This window comes from Ostrinia nubilalis, chromosome 18 (assembly GCF_963855985.1).
Source record: "Ostrinia nubilalis chromosome 18, ilOstNubi1.1, whole genome shotgun sequence".
Taxonomy (NCBI): Eukaryota; Metazoa; Arthropoda; class Insecta; order Lepidoptera; family Crambidae; genus Ostrinia; species Ostrinia nubilalis.
This window is the reverse complement of record NC_087105.1, coordinates 9,988,506-10,002,500: the sequence shown is the minus strand read 5'-3', so window position 1 is coordinate 10,002,500 and position 13,995 is coordinate 9,988,506. Positions and strand designations below refer to the sequence as shown.

General features: G+C 37.0%; 1 protein-coding gene across 1 annotated transcript in view; it reads left to right on the top strand.

Moving 5' to 3' along the window:
* The window catches only part of LOC135080895 (neuroendocrine convertase 2), a 94,743-nt gene extending 80,833 nt beyond the window's left edge, over positions 1-13,910 (top strand). The window contains exons 9-15 of the mRNA XM_063975624.1: positions 7,246-7,358; positions 7,914-8,114; positions 8,478-8,553; positions 8,743-8,900; positions 9,310-9,474; positions 9,982-10,099; positions 10,529-13,910. Coding sequence (XP_063831694.1) covers positions 7,246-7,358; positions 7,914-8,114; positions 8,478-8,553; positions 8,743-8,900; positions 9,310-9,474; positions 9,982-10,099; positions 10,529-10,699 — 1,002 coding nt within the window. The 3' untranslated portion in view covers positions 10,700-13,910. The remainder of the gene's footprint in view (positions 1-7,245; positions 7,359-7,913; positions 8,115-8,477; positions 8,554-8,742; positions 8,901-9,309; positions 9,475-9,981; positions 10,100-10,528) is intronic.
* Positions 13,911-13,995: the final 85 nt, after the last annotated feature.

Here is a 13,995-nt window from a genome sequence, read left to right as displayed (position 1 = left end):
ATAATTTGCGATGTCCGACACAGTTGCCTTACGTCATCCACTGAACGTTTGACATTCTTGCAGTTAAAACTTGCCAAGTTATACATTTTATTTGCATCATACTTATTTTTCATAATTATTATTAGAGGCCGAAACAAAGTTACGATCATTCGCATATTTCCGCTTAAAATTCACGAATCGTCTGAACAGGATACCCTGCGGCCACAATTTGTTATCTAGGAACACCGGTAACTTATGCTCCGATACAAAAAACTTGTACGCACTATGATCTCGATCCTGTTTAAAGGAGATTTTTTCCAGATTTATCATTTCTTTCGTTTTTCTGTATATGTACTCCTGTATATCTTTTTCAGTAGTGTCTTTATGTATCTTGGTAATAAATATAGGAACTTGTATGTCGGCTGCTTTGAACTTGCCCTCCATATCCCTTGATATACCCGCTGTACCACGGTAACGGTAGTTAGTCTTTTTACGCTTAGACACCGTCTGCCAATTCTCAGAACTGTTTACGTTTGTAACATCTGTGGCTTCACTGACCGTTACCGCACTATGGCGTTCAACTCGCTTTCGCTTTCGCTCACTGCCTGGCCGCGGTGACGTCACATCAGTAGTTCGGCAGCCGTCGGAGCCGCTCGGCCGCTTATCGCTCACGAGCGCGGGCGATCGTTCACGCAGCTCAGCTGATTCACACTCGCGTTGTTTACAGATTACCTCCATTTCTCTGTATTCTAGCAAACCGTTGCAATTATCTGAGTTATTTCCACCGTTGTTGTCGAATGACTTATTTAGGGATGAACTATTATCCAGATGCGAAAGACCCATAGGGCCACTGTCACAGATCCATGCACCACGATTTATATTCACATTCCGTGTAGTAATCGGCAATAACGACTCGTTCTTCATATCTCGGAGCAGTTCATCTTTACAGTTAGTTAACTGATCTTGTGTTATAAAATATTCTCTCTCACCTCAGTAAATAAATACAGCTTAAAGCTACAGAATTAAAACGTTTTAGGTTCTTCATAAAAGGTAAAGTACCTCTGATCTAAAAATACATTCTCTCGGAGAGCGTATCACTTGCGTAAACTTACTCGCTCCGTGAGATCCTTTTAGTGACTTGGAACTTATCTAAACAGCTGGAAGCTGTTTATCCGTCTCTTTGGTTGAAGTCGAGAATTTTTATAGCTTACAGGATTTATTTTCAAAAGATTTATCTTTCTTATTAGTGTTTTGCTTTTGCAATACTTTAGTCGTTATCCTTTTGAGCATAAATTAGACAAATCTTGATGTTTTGGTGCGTTGTCTCGTATCTGAAGTCTCGAAAAATTAATTCGTGTGGCATACTTATTCTTAAAATAATATCTTCTTATGACCTAAAATACGTAATGTTATTTTAATATCTGAAATTATTACCACATCATTGTGAAAACGGACCTAGAGTATCATCGAATATAAATAAATGCAATAAGGGACGCCTATTGTATGTACAAGTGCAATTTTATCTGTCTTTAAAACAGCTCTATTAGAGGAGCCAAACCACACTAACTAAGCAATACATTTGCGTTGATACTTTGAATCCTTACGCAACAAACAGCTTCGTTTCAATAACAATGATTATGAGACCTTCAAAGATCCCGCAAATCTAAAGAACAAAACAATTGGGAGGGTGGTTTAGGTGGTTTACCCTGGTTTACCAGTGTCCACGCCCCTCGAGGGCGAATTCATTGAGATTGATGGGTGTGCAATTACCACCCGTGCAGGTGCGGGTGCTTTACATTAACGAGGATAATGTGAGTCGGCTGATGGTTTGAAGGTTTTATTGACGTAAAGGTTAATATGCTTTTGTTGTTTAAGGAAAAGAATATAGTTTTTGTACTGCAAAAGGCAGATATTTGACCGCTATGACACCACGCACCACGGTTTAAAATGGACCTTCTGGTACTTATGCTGGCGGTACATTTTACAGCTTGGGTATGGACCCATTCATGAGAATTGTATTAGACAGTTATGGCAAAATGGTAGAGCATTAATGTATCAAATTGAGATAGACTATATCTCGTGATTTGTAAGAAGGTTACTTTTTTAAATTATAGTCAAATTATTGTACCGAACCACAAAGATTTAGGAATGTGCCTCTCTCTACCTGAGGCATGTTGGAACGTAAAAAAGAAGTTAAATTTCCTTTATTTTTTATTAAACTACATCACAAAAGAGTACATCTACACAAGGACATTCTCGTGCAATCTTTGTTTTTCCTTACTTTTCAACGAGCTTTTAAACTGAAATGGCGCGAGATTAGAAGCTTAGAACGAGAGCTTATTTCCTGAAGCTGAAAGCTCTGTTGGCGACCGACAACGATCGCTCCGGAAAAAATGGAAAGCGACGTGAAATGGTGTTGGGAAATTGTCTATCTACTTTCTCTTTTTTATGCAAGAAAAAAGGAAAACCGACGACAACTTTTATTTTTCCAGCAATTTTCCGCGAAAGTTTTTTATCTCTTCGATGAAAAGAAACTTATAAAGGTTTCAAATATCAGGAGCAAATGTAATTTCAGTGGGTATGGGAAATATTTATCAAATACATTTTTTTAATGGGACCATTAACGAAATATCAAGTAAACTCATTGTACAACTCTGGAGTTATTTGTTTATTTATTTACAACATTTCACTGTGATTACATTACATTAGTTTTTGTAGAATACTCCCTATCTACTCATTGAATAACTAAAATATAGTGCTGTTACCAGCACTATTCTACAGCTTACCTATTTATATGTACCTACAGGTAAGCTAGTGATGCTATTTGAGTCCTTTTCTTTATGTAATACTCCAGGATTCTGTAGAATATAGGTTCTCCAGAACCTATACTCGTACATATACCTAAGATTTTTAATTTTTTGCGTTCCATTTCAACTAAAATAGAAAGACTACTAAACTTACTCGGACATTGAAAAAAGTCACGGAAATATTGAATTATAAAATTCCCTAGCCTATAAGTGTAAGAATAACAAATGGCACAAACAGCTTACTTACAGTAAAAGCGTCCACTCCGCTATTTCCGGAAGGGGTTGTTACGGAAATGGGGGGGGGGGAGTGAATGGGTACTTGTCCTCTTTACTTAGCACTGTTGCCACGAGTGGGGCTAAGTAAGTTAGGAGCTAAGAAAACTAAAAAGAAAGCGCTCTTCGTATGACAATATTATTTCATAAAGTGGCCAGGAACTATGACCTTTTAACTGCATTGGTAACCTTTTTAATTGGTTCTCGTTTGGCTGACCATGCATAAAATAATCTATACTTCTATACCAATATTATAAATGCGAAAGTAACTGTCGACACGAAAAGAAGAAGAAGAATGCGAAAGTAACTCTGTCTGTCTGTCTGTTTGTGTCGCTTTCACACCTAAACCACAGAAACGATTTTGATGACATATGGCATAGAGATAGTTTCAGTCCCGGGAAAGGACATGATAGTTTTTATCCCGGTTTTTGGAACAGGAATGCACGCGATAAAGTTTTTCTGTCAAAGACAACATTTCATGTGGGCGAAGTCGCGGGCGGAAAGGTGGTTTAATATAAAATTAAGTAATAATTAATTAGAAACACACTTTAATTTAGTAAAGTGATAAAACGTCATTATTACATGCTTATTAAAATTTAAAGTAAGCTCTGCAAAGGTTCGTTAATTATTGAAATTAATTAATCTACCTGTGAGTAGGTACCTACAATTGTTTACCTGTTGCTCAATTTCTTATTATTGCTTATTTTAAAATCCTGGTTATCCAAAATAAACAAATAAATAATTAAAAAACCCGCACTGTGACGCAATCAATAACTTAGTTAATGGCAAACGCCCGTATTCACAAACTTTACTATGAGGTCTCACAGTGCGCGTGGACGCACAGGGTGACACATGAACCAATCACAGAGCTCTATTCAACGCTGTGCGTTCGATTTGAAGCATCGTTTGTGAATACGGGTGTAAACATACCTTTTGGTTGAAATGAACAATGAAATATTGTTCACCGTAAAATACTTCACGAATTGTTATTAATGATAATAAATCGTCTCGTATCTTGTTTGTCCGCAACAATGAACTTGTACAAAATAAGGTCGAATAATATTTATGTTTACTTACGTTGTTTTGTGCCTTAATATTGGACGATTCTTGTTATTAGATACCTACCTGAAACATTTTCATAAATAGTTATTAATATCTTCATTATCCTACAGTAATGGAATAATGACTGGGTTGCACCACATTATTTTAACTTTAACAAACGTCAAAGATCTGTCAAACAAACTCCATACAAAAAACACCGGTTACTGTTATAGTCACCGTTACCTAGTGCGAATCTGTTCCAAATTCTATTTTCTTAGTTAGACAGACACTAGTCGCAAAACCGCAGCTTATTATCGTGATATCTGCTTCACATCTGAAGTTTTCAATTTGCAAAATAACAATTTAATTCAATTTTCTGCGATGTTAAAGACCACTAAGCTTGCTCTCTAAACAAAGGCTCCGTGTCTGTTTCTGAATGAGATATTATTACTGATATTATTCGTTCCCGAGTACCTAATTTAGCTGAAATATACTGTATTTGCTAACTGCGATTATATTAAATGAATGCTAATGTAAGTGGAAACTCTCATGTTTAGTCGCTAGGTTCTAGTGAAATTAATACGCTAAGGGATGGGACTATTTAAAGATTGTAGGTTTGGAATCGTAATGCACAATGCACATCTTCATAATACCTCCATGTGAACTCAAATTAAAATTGTTTAATATTTTTCAGAGCCTATGAATTGCCCTATACCACCATTTCGGGACAAATTATTAGCTGGTGCTGAGAAGAAGTCGCGGAAGAAACTCATTTTCAGTTAGCTGCATAAAATATAAATATTTATATTTCCTCCATTAACATGGTTTCTCTGCATCTTTTATCGCGTAATCTAACCATTGGGCATAACCGCATAAGTAAAGCGTAGTTCTTTACTTTCTATTGTTTGACGCATGGTCCGGGATTGTTTTAATCATAATTTTGGGCGATAGTTTGAATTCACTGAAGGCATTTTCTGGGTATAAGTTCGCTCTGGACCGAATCTAGTTACTCCTTCAGTGGATTGCAACAGGTTGATGATGATCGTATTTTGAAATTCTTTAAATCGTATTTTCTTTTTTTGATTCTGTGGATTAGACTCCAGTATCACAAACACCTCTAATACTGAGGAATATTCCGTAAGGATTTCACAAGATTAGGTGTACGTCAGTCCATGCTGTTAACTTAATTGTCGACCTACTTCACTTAGAAATAAGGTCGTGGCCTGATTACTGCCAAGCCAACTAGTGGATACACATCCGCATGCCAAGAGAAATTGTGAAACCGCATACAACCCAGTTTAATGCAACGCTACGTTGTGAAATGCAAGTTATTTTAAAAGAGTATTAAATCATTACCATGACTAACTAAAAGAAATCCAGTTTTAGTTATTTTCAATAAGTCTGTATCATCATGACTCCATAAACAAACTTTGCAACAGTTTAGGCTGTTACGTTAGCGTAATGCTGCGAATCTCCTGCAATTTAACTTTCCAAGGTTAATGTGTCCAATCTTGTTAGGAAAGTCAGGACGTTAGGAAAACCGCCAGGTTTGTCCGATTATCGAGATATGGCACTTATCAACAAATCAGTAGGTATCAACGAATCATCAGACTTAAGTTTTGTTCAAAATAAATAGCAACAATCACGTTCAAAATGTAATTAATGCCTGTGACAACGTTGTAAGCGATATCACAGAAGTAGAACCATAGGATGTACATTTCCACACGTGAGACATCTGTCAAAATACAAAATTATTATGTTGCTGTTTGTATCACTGCAGGAGACAGCCAGAGATGGCCCGGGAATTGATATAAAACTTGTATTTGAAGCGTAATATCTACCCCAGAGAATAGTTTTGTTGGTATACGAGACCGTTTATCATGTTTCCTGGTTATGCAACTGCACGTGACATTTTAAGGCTGGGTTGCATCATCTTACTTTAACTTTAACAAACGTCATAAGTCTGACAAACTTTATACAAAACACACCGGTTATTGTTATAGTTACGGTTGAAGTTAGATGGTGCAAGTCAGCCTTAGTGTTTTCCATCAAAAACAGTTGAATTGAAGTTGAGTAACATACAAAATTAAGTTTATGAAGTACTTACTTCATAAAAATAAATCTGTATAAATATGGGCACCTATTCTATTCGTCTTATCCCACTCATACTTATTCAAGGTAGTTGTCGCTTGTATTTCATCAGCCAAAGAACATAACACTCAGAAAAAGCTGGGCAGAGATACAAAAATAAATATTTTTTTATACTCGGACGCAGGTGTATAAAGGCGCGAGTAATTCCATCTTCAAAAAGCAGCTTGATCAATTTATCATGATAGATTATGGTTCCGAAAATAAAGTACCTTAACAAGTCGGAAAATAAAATTTTCTTTTTCAATATTATCCACGGTGTTTGGGGGAAAACATTTTGATTAATATTTTTAGATTGAAAGTCGCCGAATTACAGTTTATGGTGTTCAGCAAACAAACATTTTTGAAAGAAAAAAAAGTATTTGGCACAAGACCCACATCTTTACAATATACCTATTACAGTCCTTATTATTATTGTGTGCTATTACCTAATTACAATATTTTGATGTATAATTATCACTTCTATCTACTTCTTCCTATTTTTGCAATTCATTAGCTCTTGTGTGCGTTGCAGTTAGAAAGCACTGATGTGATCTATTTTTTTAGAACTAAACAGGATAATTTCAGCATCGATAGCAAAGAACACAGAAGGCATCCAACTAATTATTTACCTGTTTAGTACCTTCGATTCTACATAGATGAATCTGCAATACCAACCCTTCATATTCGTCGCTAAACTCTTGCCAGAGTGGTCGTGATCGTCACACCTGGTTTTGTGGCAAGTTTCACAATCCATCGCCATTCCTCCCGCATTGCAGCCTTTCTTGTACACTCGTGGACTGGACCATTGAGTACATACCAACCCTTCATCATCATCATCATCTCAGCCATAGGACGTTCACTGCTGAACATTGGCCTCCCCCAATGCTTTCCATGTTGCCCGGTTGGTAGCGGCCTGCGTCCAGCGCCTCGCTGCTACCTTTATGATGTCGTCGGTCCACCTTGTGGGTACCAACCCTTGGGCTTCATTCATTTTTTTCTTTCTTCATTTCTGCAGGGTCGCAACGGCCTCGGCAATATTTACGTGTGGGCGAGCGGCGATGGGGGGGAAGACGACGACTGCAACTGCGATGGCTACGCGGCCTCTATGTGGACTGTCTCTATCAACAGGTCGGTAAATACTTTTTTTATGATTATTAGTAATTTGTAAGTATTGCACAAATTACTAATAGTCTTGTTAGCCCCTCGTACTAAGCTAAATATGCTTGTGTTACGAGTGGGCTCACCACAATAGTCGAGCGGCGGCAGGATTCGAACCCGCGTTCCCCGGATCACGAGTCGGCCCAGAGCGTTGAGAAAGTCTGGAACTCTAGTCATACTTGGTGGGTATTTTGTCTGGCTCATAAAATGTACAATGGGAGTAAGATATAGCACTCCTAATGAAGATGCTGCCAAAGCTGCTCTATTTATAGTATCTAAAAAAAGGAGTGATTATGATTAACTGCTGAGCGTGCCTTTCGAAGTCATTGGCCACCTGTAGATTGGTGATCGTTTCCTTGAATTCCGTTCGTTTTAACCCAATAACTCATCCTTATCAACCTAATGAATTCATTCATCGTTGTGATTTCGTTCAGCTGATATCTAAGGTAGAGAAAAACGATTAATAAATTATTACCTAAGTAGTGAGAGAAACTTTAAGACATAAGTTATTATTTCCCTTTTCAGTGCGATCAACGACGGCCAAAACGCGCACTACGACGAATCCTGCTCCTCAACCTTGGCTAGCACGTTCAGCAACGGCGCCCGAGACCCCAGCACGGGAGTAGCTACCACTGACCTGTACGGAAAATGCACTGCGACTCACTCTGGCACGTCAGCCGCTGCCCCTGAAGCGGCTGGAGTGTTTGCCTTGGCGCTACATGCTAAGTAAGTTCATGATGCCCATCCACCATGATCATCCTACTTTTTTTATGGGACAGGAGGCAAACGAGCAGACTGATCACCTGATGGTAAGTGATTAAGTACTTGCTGTCTAGTAGTGGACCGACAACTGGTGAATGTGGAAGAAAAAGGCAGGAAGGGCCTGGATGCAAGAAGCGCAAGACCGATCGTTGTTGAAATCCTAGCCTTTGAATGTGGAATTGTGGATGGACGTCTTTTGGCTGAAATGACGAATTTTTATTATTTAAAGTATGCTTGCTTAGAGTATTGTGAAACTATTATGAAATTTCCGAACTCGGTGACTCTATCGGCTCTCTCAATTAAAGGTTTTATTTTTATTTTCCACAGCCCGAGCTTAACATGGCGAGACATTCAACATCTGACCGTTTTAACGTCGAAGAGGAACTCGCTATACGATGCTAAGGTATGAATTTTAAACATCACTTCACATTAACCCTTCGATGCATGGAGTATCATTTTTGATACGCACATATTTATGTAATTTAAAATGTAATAAAAATTGTATTGAATTTAAGCGACGTTGTGTCGATTATTCCATTTTGTTCTTCTTCAGATTTTGAAGAAAAATGTGATATGTAAGGTGTGATTGTAGGGTCGTTTCCAATGGACAATGAACGGAGTGGGGCTGGAGTTCAACCACCTCTTCGGCTTCGGAGTGCTAGATGCGGGCGCCATGACAGCTCTTGCGGCCAATTGGCGGTCCGTGCCGCCGAGGTACCATTGCGAGGCGGGTTCTGTTAATACTCATACGTAAGTGATTTATTTCTCTGGTCTATAATACATTTTGGAAGTATGATTAGAGGTCCTGAGCATGTGTTATGAGTCTTTAGGGCAAGCCCCAATCAACATGTATAGGTATAAGACTGGCAGAGTCATGTCACTTAAGATAAAACATTTCAGTGATTCAGATTTGATCAATGGGTCTTTCTAAAAATATTTTTACATACCTAAGTATTCGCCTCAGCCTACCTCTTTTAGCCATTTAAACTTATAAGTTTGTGTGAACGAATACTTCATCTTGTTCTAAATAAGCTTAATATTACTCCTACTCAAAGTTTGAAGGAAAAAGTTTTCTCTAAAACGAAGGAATACTCTACCAGTTAACCAGTTTAACATGTGATTGTAAAGGTTCAATAAAGAAAATCATTGTTCCTTCCAGGGAGGTGCCATCCGAAGGTAGCATAACGTTGAAGATCGATACCACCGCGTGCGCAGGATCACCCAGCGAGGTGCGGTATTTGGAGCACGTGCAAGCCGTGGTCAGCGCCAACTCTACGCGGCGGGGAGACCTGGAGCTGTTCCTTACGAGCCCTATGAATACCAAGTAAGAAACCACCTTTAGTAACGGTACTACTTCACCTCAGGTTACCACATCTGATGCCAGGATCAGCGAATCAGCTTGATGATTAATTAAGCAATAGACCATTAAAGCTAAGTGAGTCCGGAAGGAAAAGTATTCTTGCAGGTATCTACTGCTAAACATAGGATATTTTCGTTAGAGCTAGAAGTGTCACTGAATAATTAATAAGTATAATCATATAATATGATTTTATAGTTATAACTTCGCATTGCTGAAATCAGATTAACCTTATCATACTATAGTTGTAGTATGAAATATCTACGATGTAAGGTATTTATTTACATCTTTTGGTTTCAAATTACAAGCTATTTCATTCAAATGATAAGCTAAATGAACAGCATCACAACCTTTTGATAATGCTGTGCTAAACTCGTATTATGGCAGTAATAATCAGATTCAATCGTTATTATAGATGAAAGAATTCTTCAGTAAATTGAACCACCAAAGCTAATACTAGCTTACTGTCATCAGGTCAATGATCCTGAGCAGGCGCGCCAACGATGACGACTCGCGGGACGGGTTCACCAAGTGGCCTTTCATGACCACGCACACGTGGGGGGAGTATCCGCAGGGTGTTTGGACTCTTGAGGTAATTAACTAATTGTTATTAAAGTAAAGTTTCCATTGTAGACCATAAAGGTGCAAGTTCGTAGCCGGCTCCACACAAGCAGACGACGAGGATTAGGTTCACCACAATAGTCTATTTATTTAGCAGTTTAAGGCCTTACTTTTGGGGTTTTAACTAAAATAGAGAAACACGGGTCTCAACGCGACATTTTTTATATGACGTTTTAGCTGCTATGCTGCAGCCATAGTCACAAGCAGACTGACATGGCGGCTCGCGGCTTCGGGCGGTCTTGAAAATTTTCAACAACCCTCATATTGTTATTTTACACCACTAGTGATGTTACCACGACACACATTTTGGGTTATAGTTTTATCCTGCAATATTCTAGCTATCTAGCAGTTTGAAGCTCTTCAGTCTATCGTATCCTCATTTAACTGATTTGTTCTTCAGGCCCGTTTCAACGGCGGTTCAGGCCCCAGCTCCGCATCAGGCTGGGTGCGAGGCTGGTCATTAGTACTGCACGGCACCCGCGCGCCGCCCTACGCTCAGCTCCAAGCGCAGGACCCGCACTCCAAGCTCGCCATCGTCAAGAAGGCCCATGAGGACAACACCAACAACTAAGCGATCGGAGTAAGGCGGTTTTCCATTGAGAACTTGTGAATGAGCAATATTTATCATCAGTTCAGTCAACAACTAGGATTGATCAGCATGATTTCAAGCAATGTCAGTCCATATGACGTAAGTCTTTCCCAAGTAACATTTCACTCGGATACATTAGTGGACAAAATGATCCCGCTTGATTTTCATTAGGCCGCAATGTTGCCCAGTACATTTGCGGTGTATAATAAAATGTTCACTGCTGCAAGCTCCCGATCTGAGAGCGAGCGCACGTCATTTTTTTGTAACGTTTACGTATTAATGAGCATTGTGGTCCTTTTGTCCCCTAAGTATACCTATTGAAGGTTTAAGAACGAGTTTGAAGACTAATAACAAATTATTGCTGAAAATTCTTCGAAGTCAACTGTAAAAATGTTGCTTGTTTATGACCTTTTACCGGCACCAGCGATGGCGTGAATGAAACAAAGTAGATACACGGTGAAAGGAATAATATTGCAACCAGATTTTCCAAGGGTTCGTTGATAACTACACTCAGCATTTTGACGAGCCACCGCTGGTGCTGGCTATGGAAAACGCTAGAAAAGTGAGCGGGGTACCATTTTAAAGTAATTGATGCCAATAACCAAGCCGATAAGTATTTTTGGCTCCTTAATAACTTAGCGGGGTATTTTAAACTTTAAATAGTAACTATAGTATTTCAAGTCTAGTAGCCATAATACAGGCTCTGTTCATTCGGGGCTAGTTATTTGGCTCTTGGTTGGAATACCTAATTTAAGTTGTAACTTGAAGGTACTTCGTCAGCTGCTACTACAGGTAACCTGCAAATTCAAGAGTTAAGAGTTCGTCTTCCATACAATATTAATTGTCTACTAGACTATTACGTATGGACCATTGATTGTTTTTTATTGATAGTACGTACCATCAACATGAACAGAACTGTATGGTACCAGCTGTTAACTTAGTTCAAATCTTCAAAAAAGTGAGAGCCTCTACAAAATATAGCGGGTTATTTTTAAAGCATAACTAATGAGATAATAAAGTTAAAGAGAACAGAGAAGAGGTAGAGAAAAGAAGACTCGACGACGACGACGAATCAGATCTGAAGAAATTGGGCATTCATCGAATTTATATGGAATGAGATAATTGTATTTTATTACAGCAGGGATGAGGCCTTCCCTGACAGTAATGAAATTCACAATTTCAGACTTGGGAATGAAAGAATGCTTGAAGAATTTGAAGTTGTTTTACAAAATGGTGCCCCGATCACGTCTCCTAAATTTTACTTGTGTATCGTTATGTTGGAAATTGAATTTATTCCCAGTCGATTCAAAGATGACTTTTGCCTAGCTAGTGGATAGTCTGTTAATGCTTGAGTATTCAGTAAAAAGAGACAAAACATATAAAACTAGTGACGTCGTCTAGGCAAAAGTTATCTGTTATGGAAGGAATGGAAAGATTTGATTGGGATTTATCGATACGACTTGACGAGATGAAACTTTTCCGACATCCCTAACTAAACTAAAATCTTGGCAAGCTTTTGGTTTTTTAGGGAAACGTGTTGCATATATGATACGGTGAGCGTACCGAGAAATGATTGGTCTAACAAAATAAGTATTTTTTCTGCTATCCCACCCAATGGAATTTATTCAAAAAACTTTGGCCTTCCATTTCTTGGTCGATTTTAAAAAATTGCACTAGATATTGCAAATCTGATACAGATTTTGATAGTATATTCGTTGGTTTGTAATTTCTATTTATTAAATGAAATTCGATCCGACCTAAGTTACTTCATAATGTAAGCATTTGTGATATCTACTGCATTTAATATGTACTTAATCATCATTTACTAACATTTCCATTGTTTAATTATATTTCATAGTTTCAGATATTTTTTCATTATTTTTAGAACTGTGAAGTATCAGAATTCGAATTCTAGGTTGGAGTAATTCGTTCTGCTACCGAAGTTATAATTTTAAAGTTTTCTGGTATTTTTCAAATTAATTTGCAATAAGTACAGTCAAGAGAAAAAATATTTTTCATTGTTTTAAATACGTATCAAATATGATACGTGCTGTTTTTTTAATAATCTATGAAATGATACCTAGTACAAAACTACATTTTGTTTAAACTTATTACGTACTTTTTAGGTTCTTTTTGTTTTACCGGTCTTACGCTAATAGAAGATTGTTAAGCTTCCGTAAATATTAAAAGAATACATAACTGCGAAAAAAATTGGCATTATACGGGTAAACATTAATGGTAAACAATTATTATTTATCTCGTTTATATCATAATGGTAAAGAGCACACTTATTTATGAGGCACATTTATAATTAAAAAAAAATGAAAGCGTGATTAATTTTGATAGAAAGCATTAAAGCCAAAACCATTTATTTTTGTAACTAGTTTTGTAACAGTGTATTTTGTTCATCGTAAATGAATTAAAAATCTGTGTCGTTAACCATATTCAGGTAACATATCAAATAATAACATGATCAGTACTTGTATTTGTGGATTCAAGAGTTGGGCAGGATTTGTAATAATGTTGTATATTTTGTTCCCTGAGAAACATAGATCATGATGAAAGATATTTAATTTTGTTTCATATATTTTATACATTACCAATACATTTATTATTTGTAATATTGATGTTTTGTCTCATGAATAGATTTTCACACACGTTCCGCATGTAACCAACAAAATCATTAATTACAAGAAATATTTTAATTATAAGTTCATTATTTTTCAAATGAGTTTCATTTAACCCAGCTAAATGAAGTTCATTTGATTTAAATTTAGTTTTATTTAATATTTTGTATCATCAGTGTGAGCTGGTAGGTACATCATTAGATTAAAACAAATAATATATTAGAAGATTTATCGTTACTGAATAAGATAAAATAAAGGTTTATAATAACACTTAAAAACTTCCTTTTGGGCCCAGTAACACTGAATACGATTATTTAATTACGGGATCTTTATATCTATTTTCTTAAAGAGATCAATTTATTATTAAAAACATAAATCAAACATTTTATTGCGTTTTCAATTCCAAGTTTTCCAAATATGATACGTGGGCATAAGAATAGGCTGCAATCGGTTAGGATAGTTAATAAGGAAAATACAAACATATAAAACATATAATGTATTATTATTATAGAAAATATAATGTGATTTGGTGTTGTATTTGAATTAAAGACGTTTTTGTAATTGCTCTTCCTTTCCCTTTAACTTTTTTTGCTGACTGTACCTTTTTATATTACGTTAGAGTATGAAATACTACTAGTAATATGAGGGTAT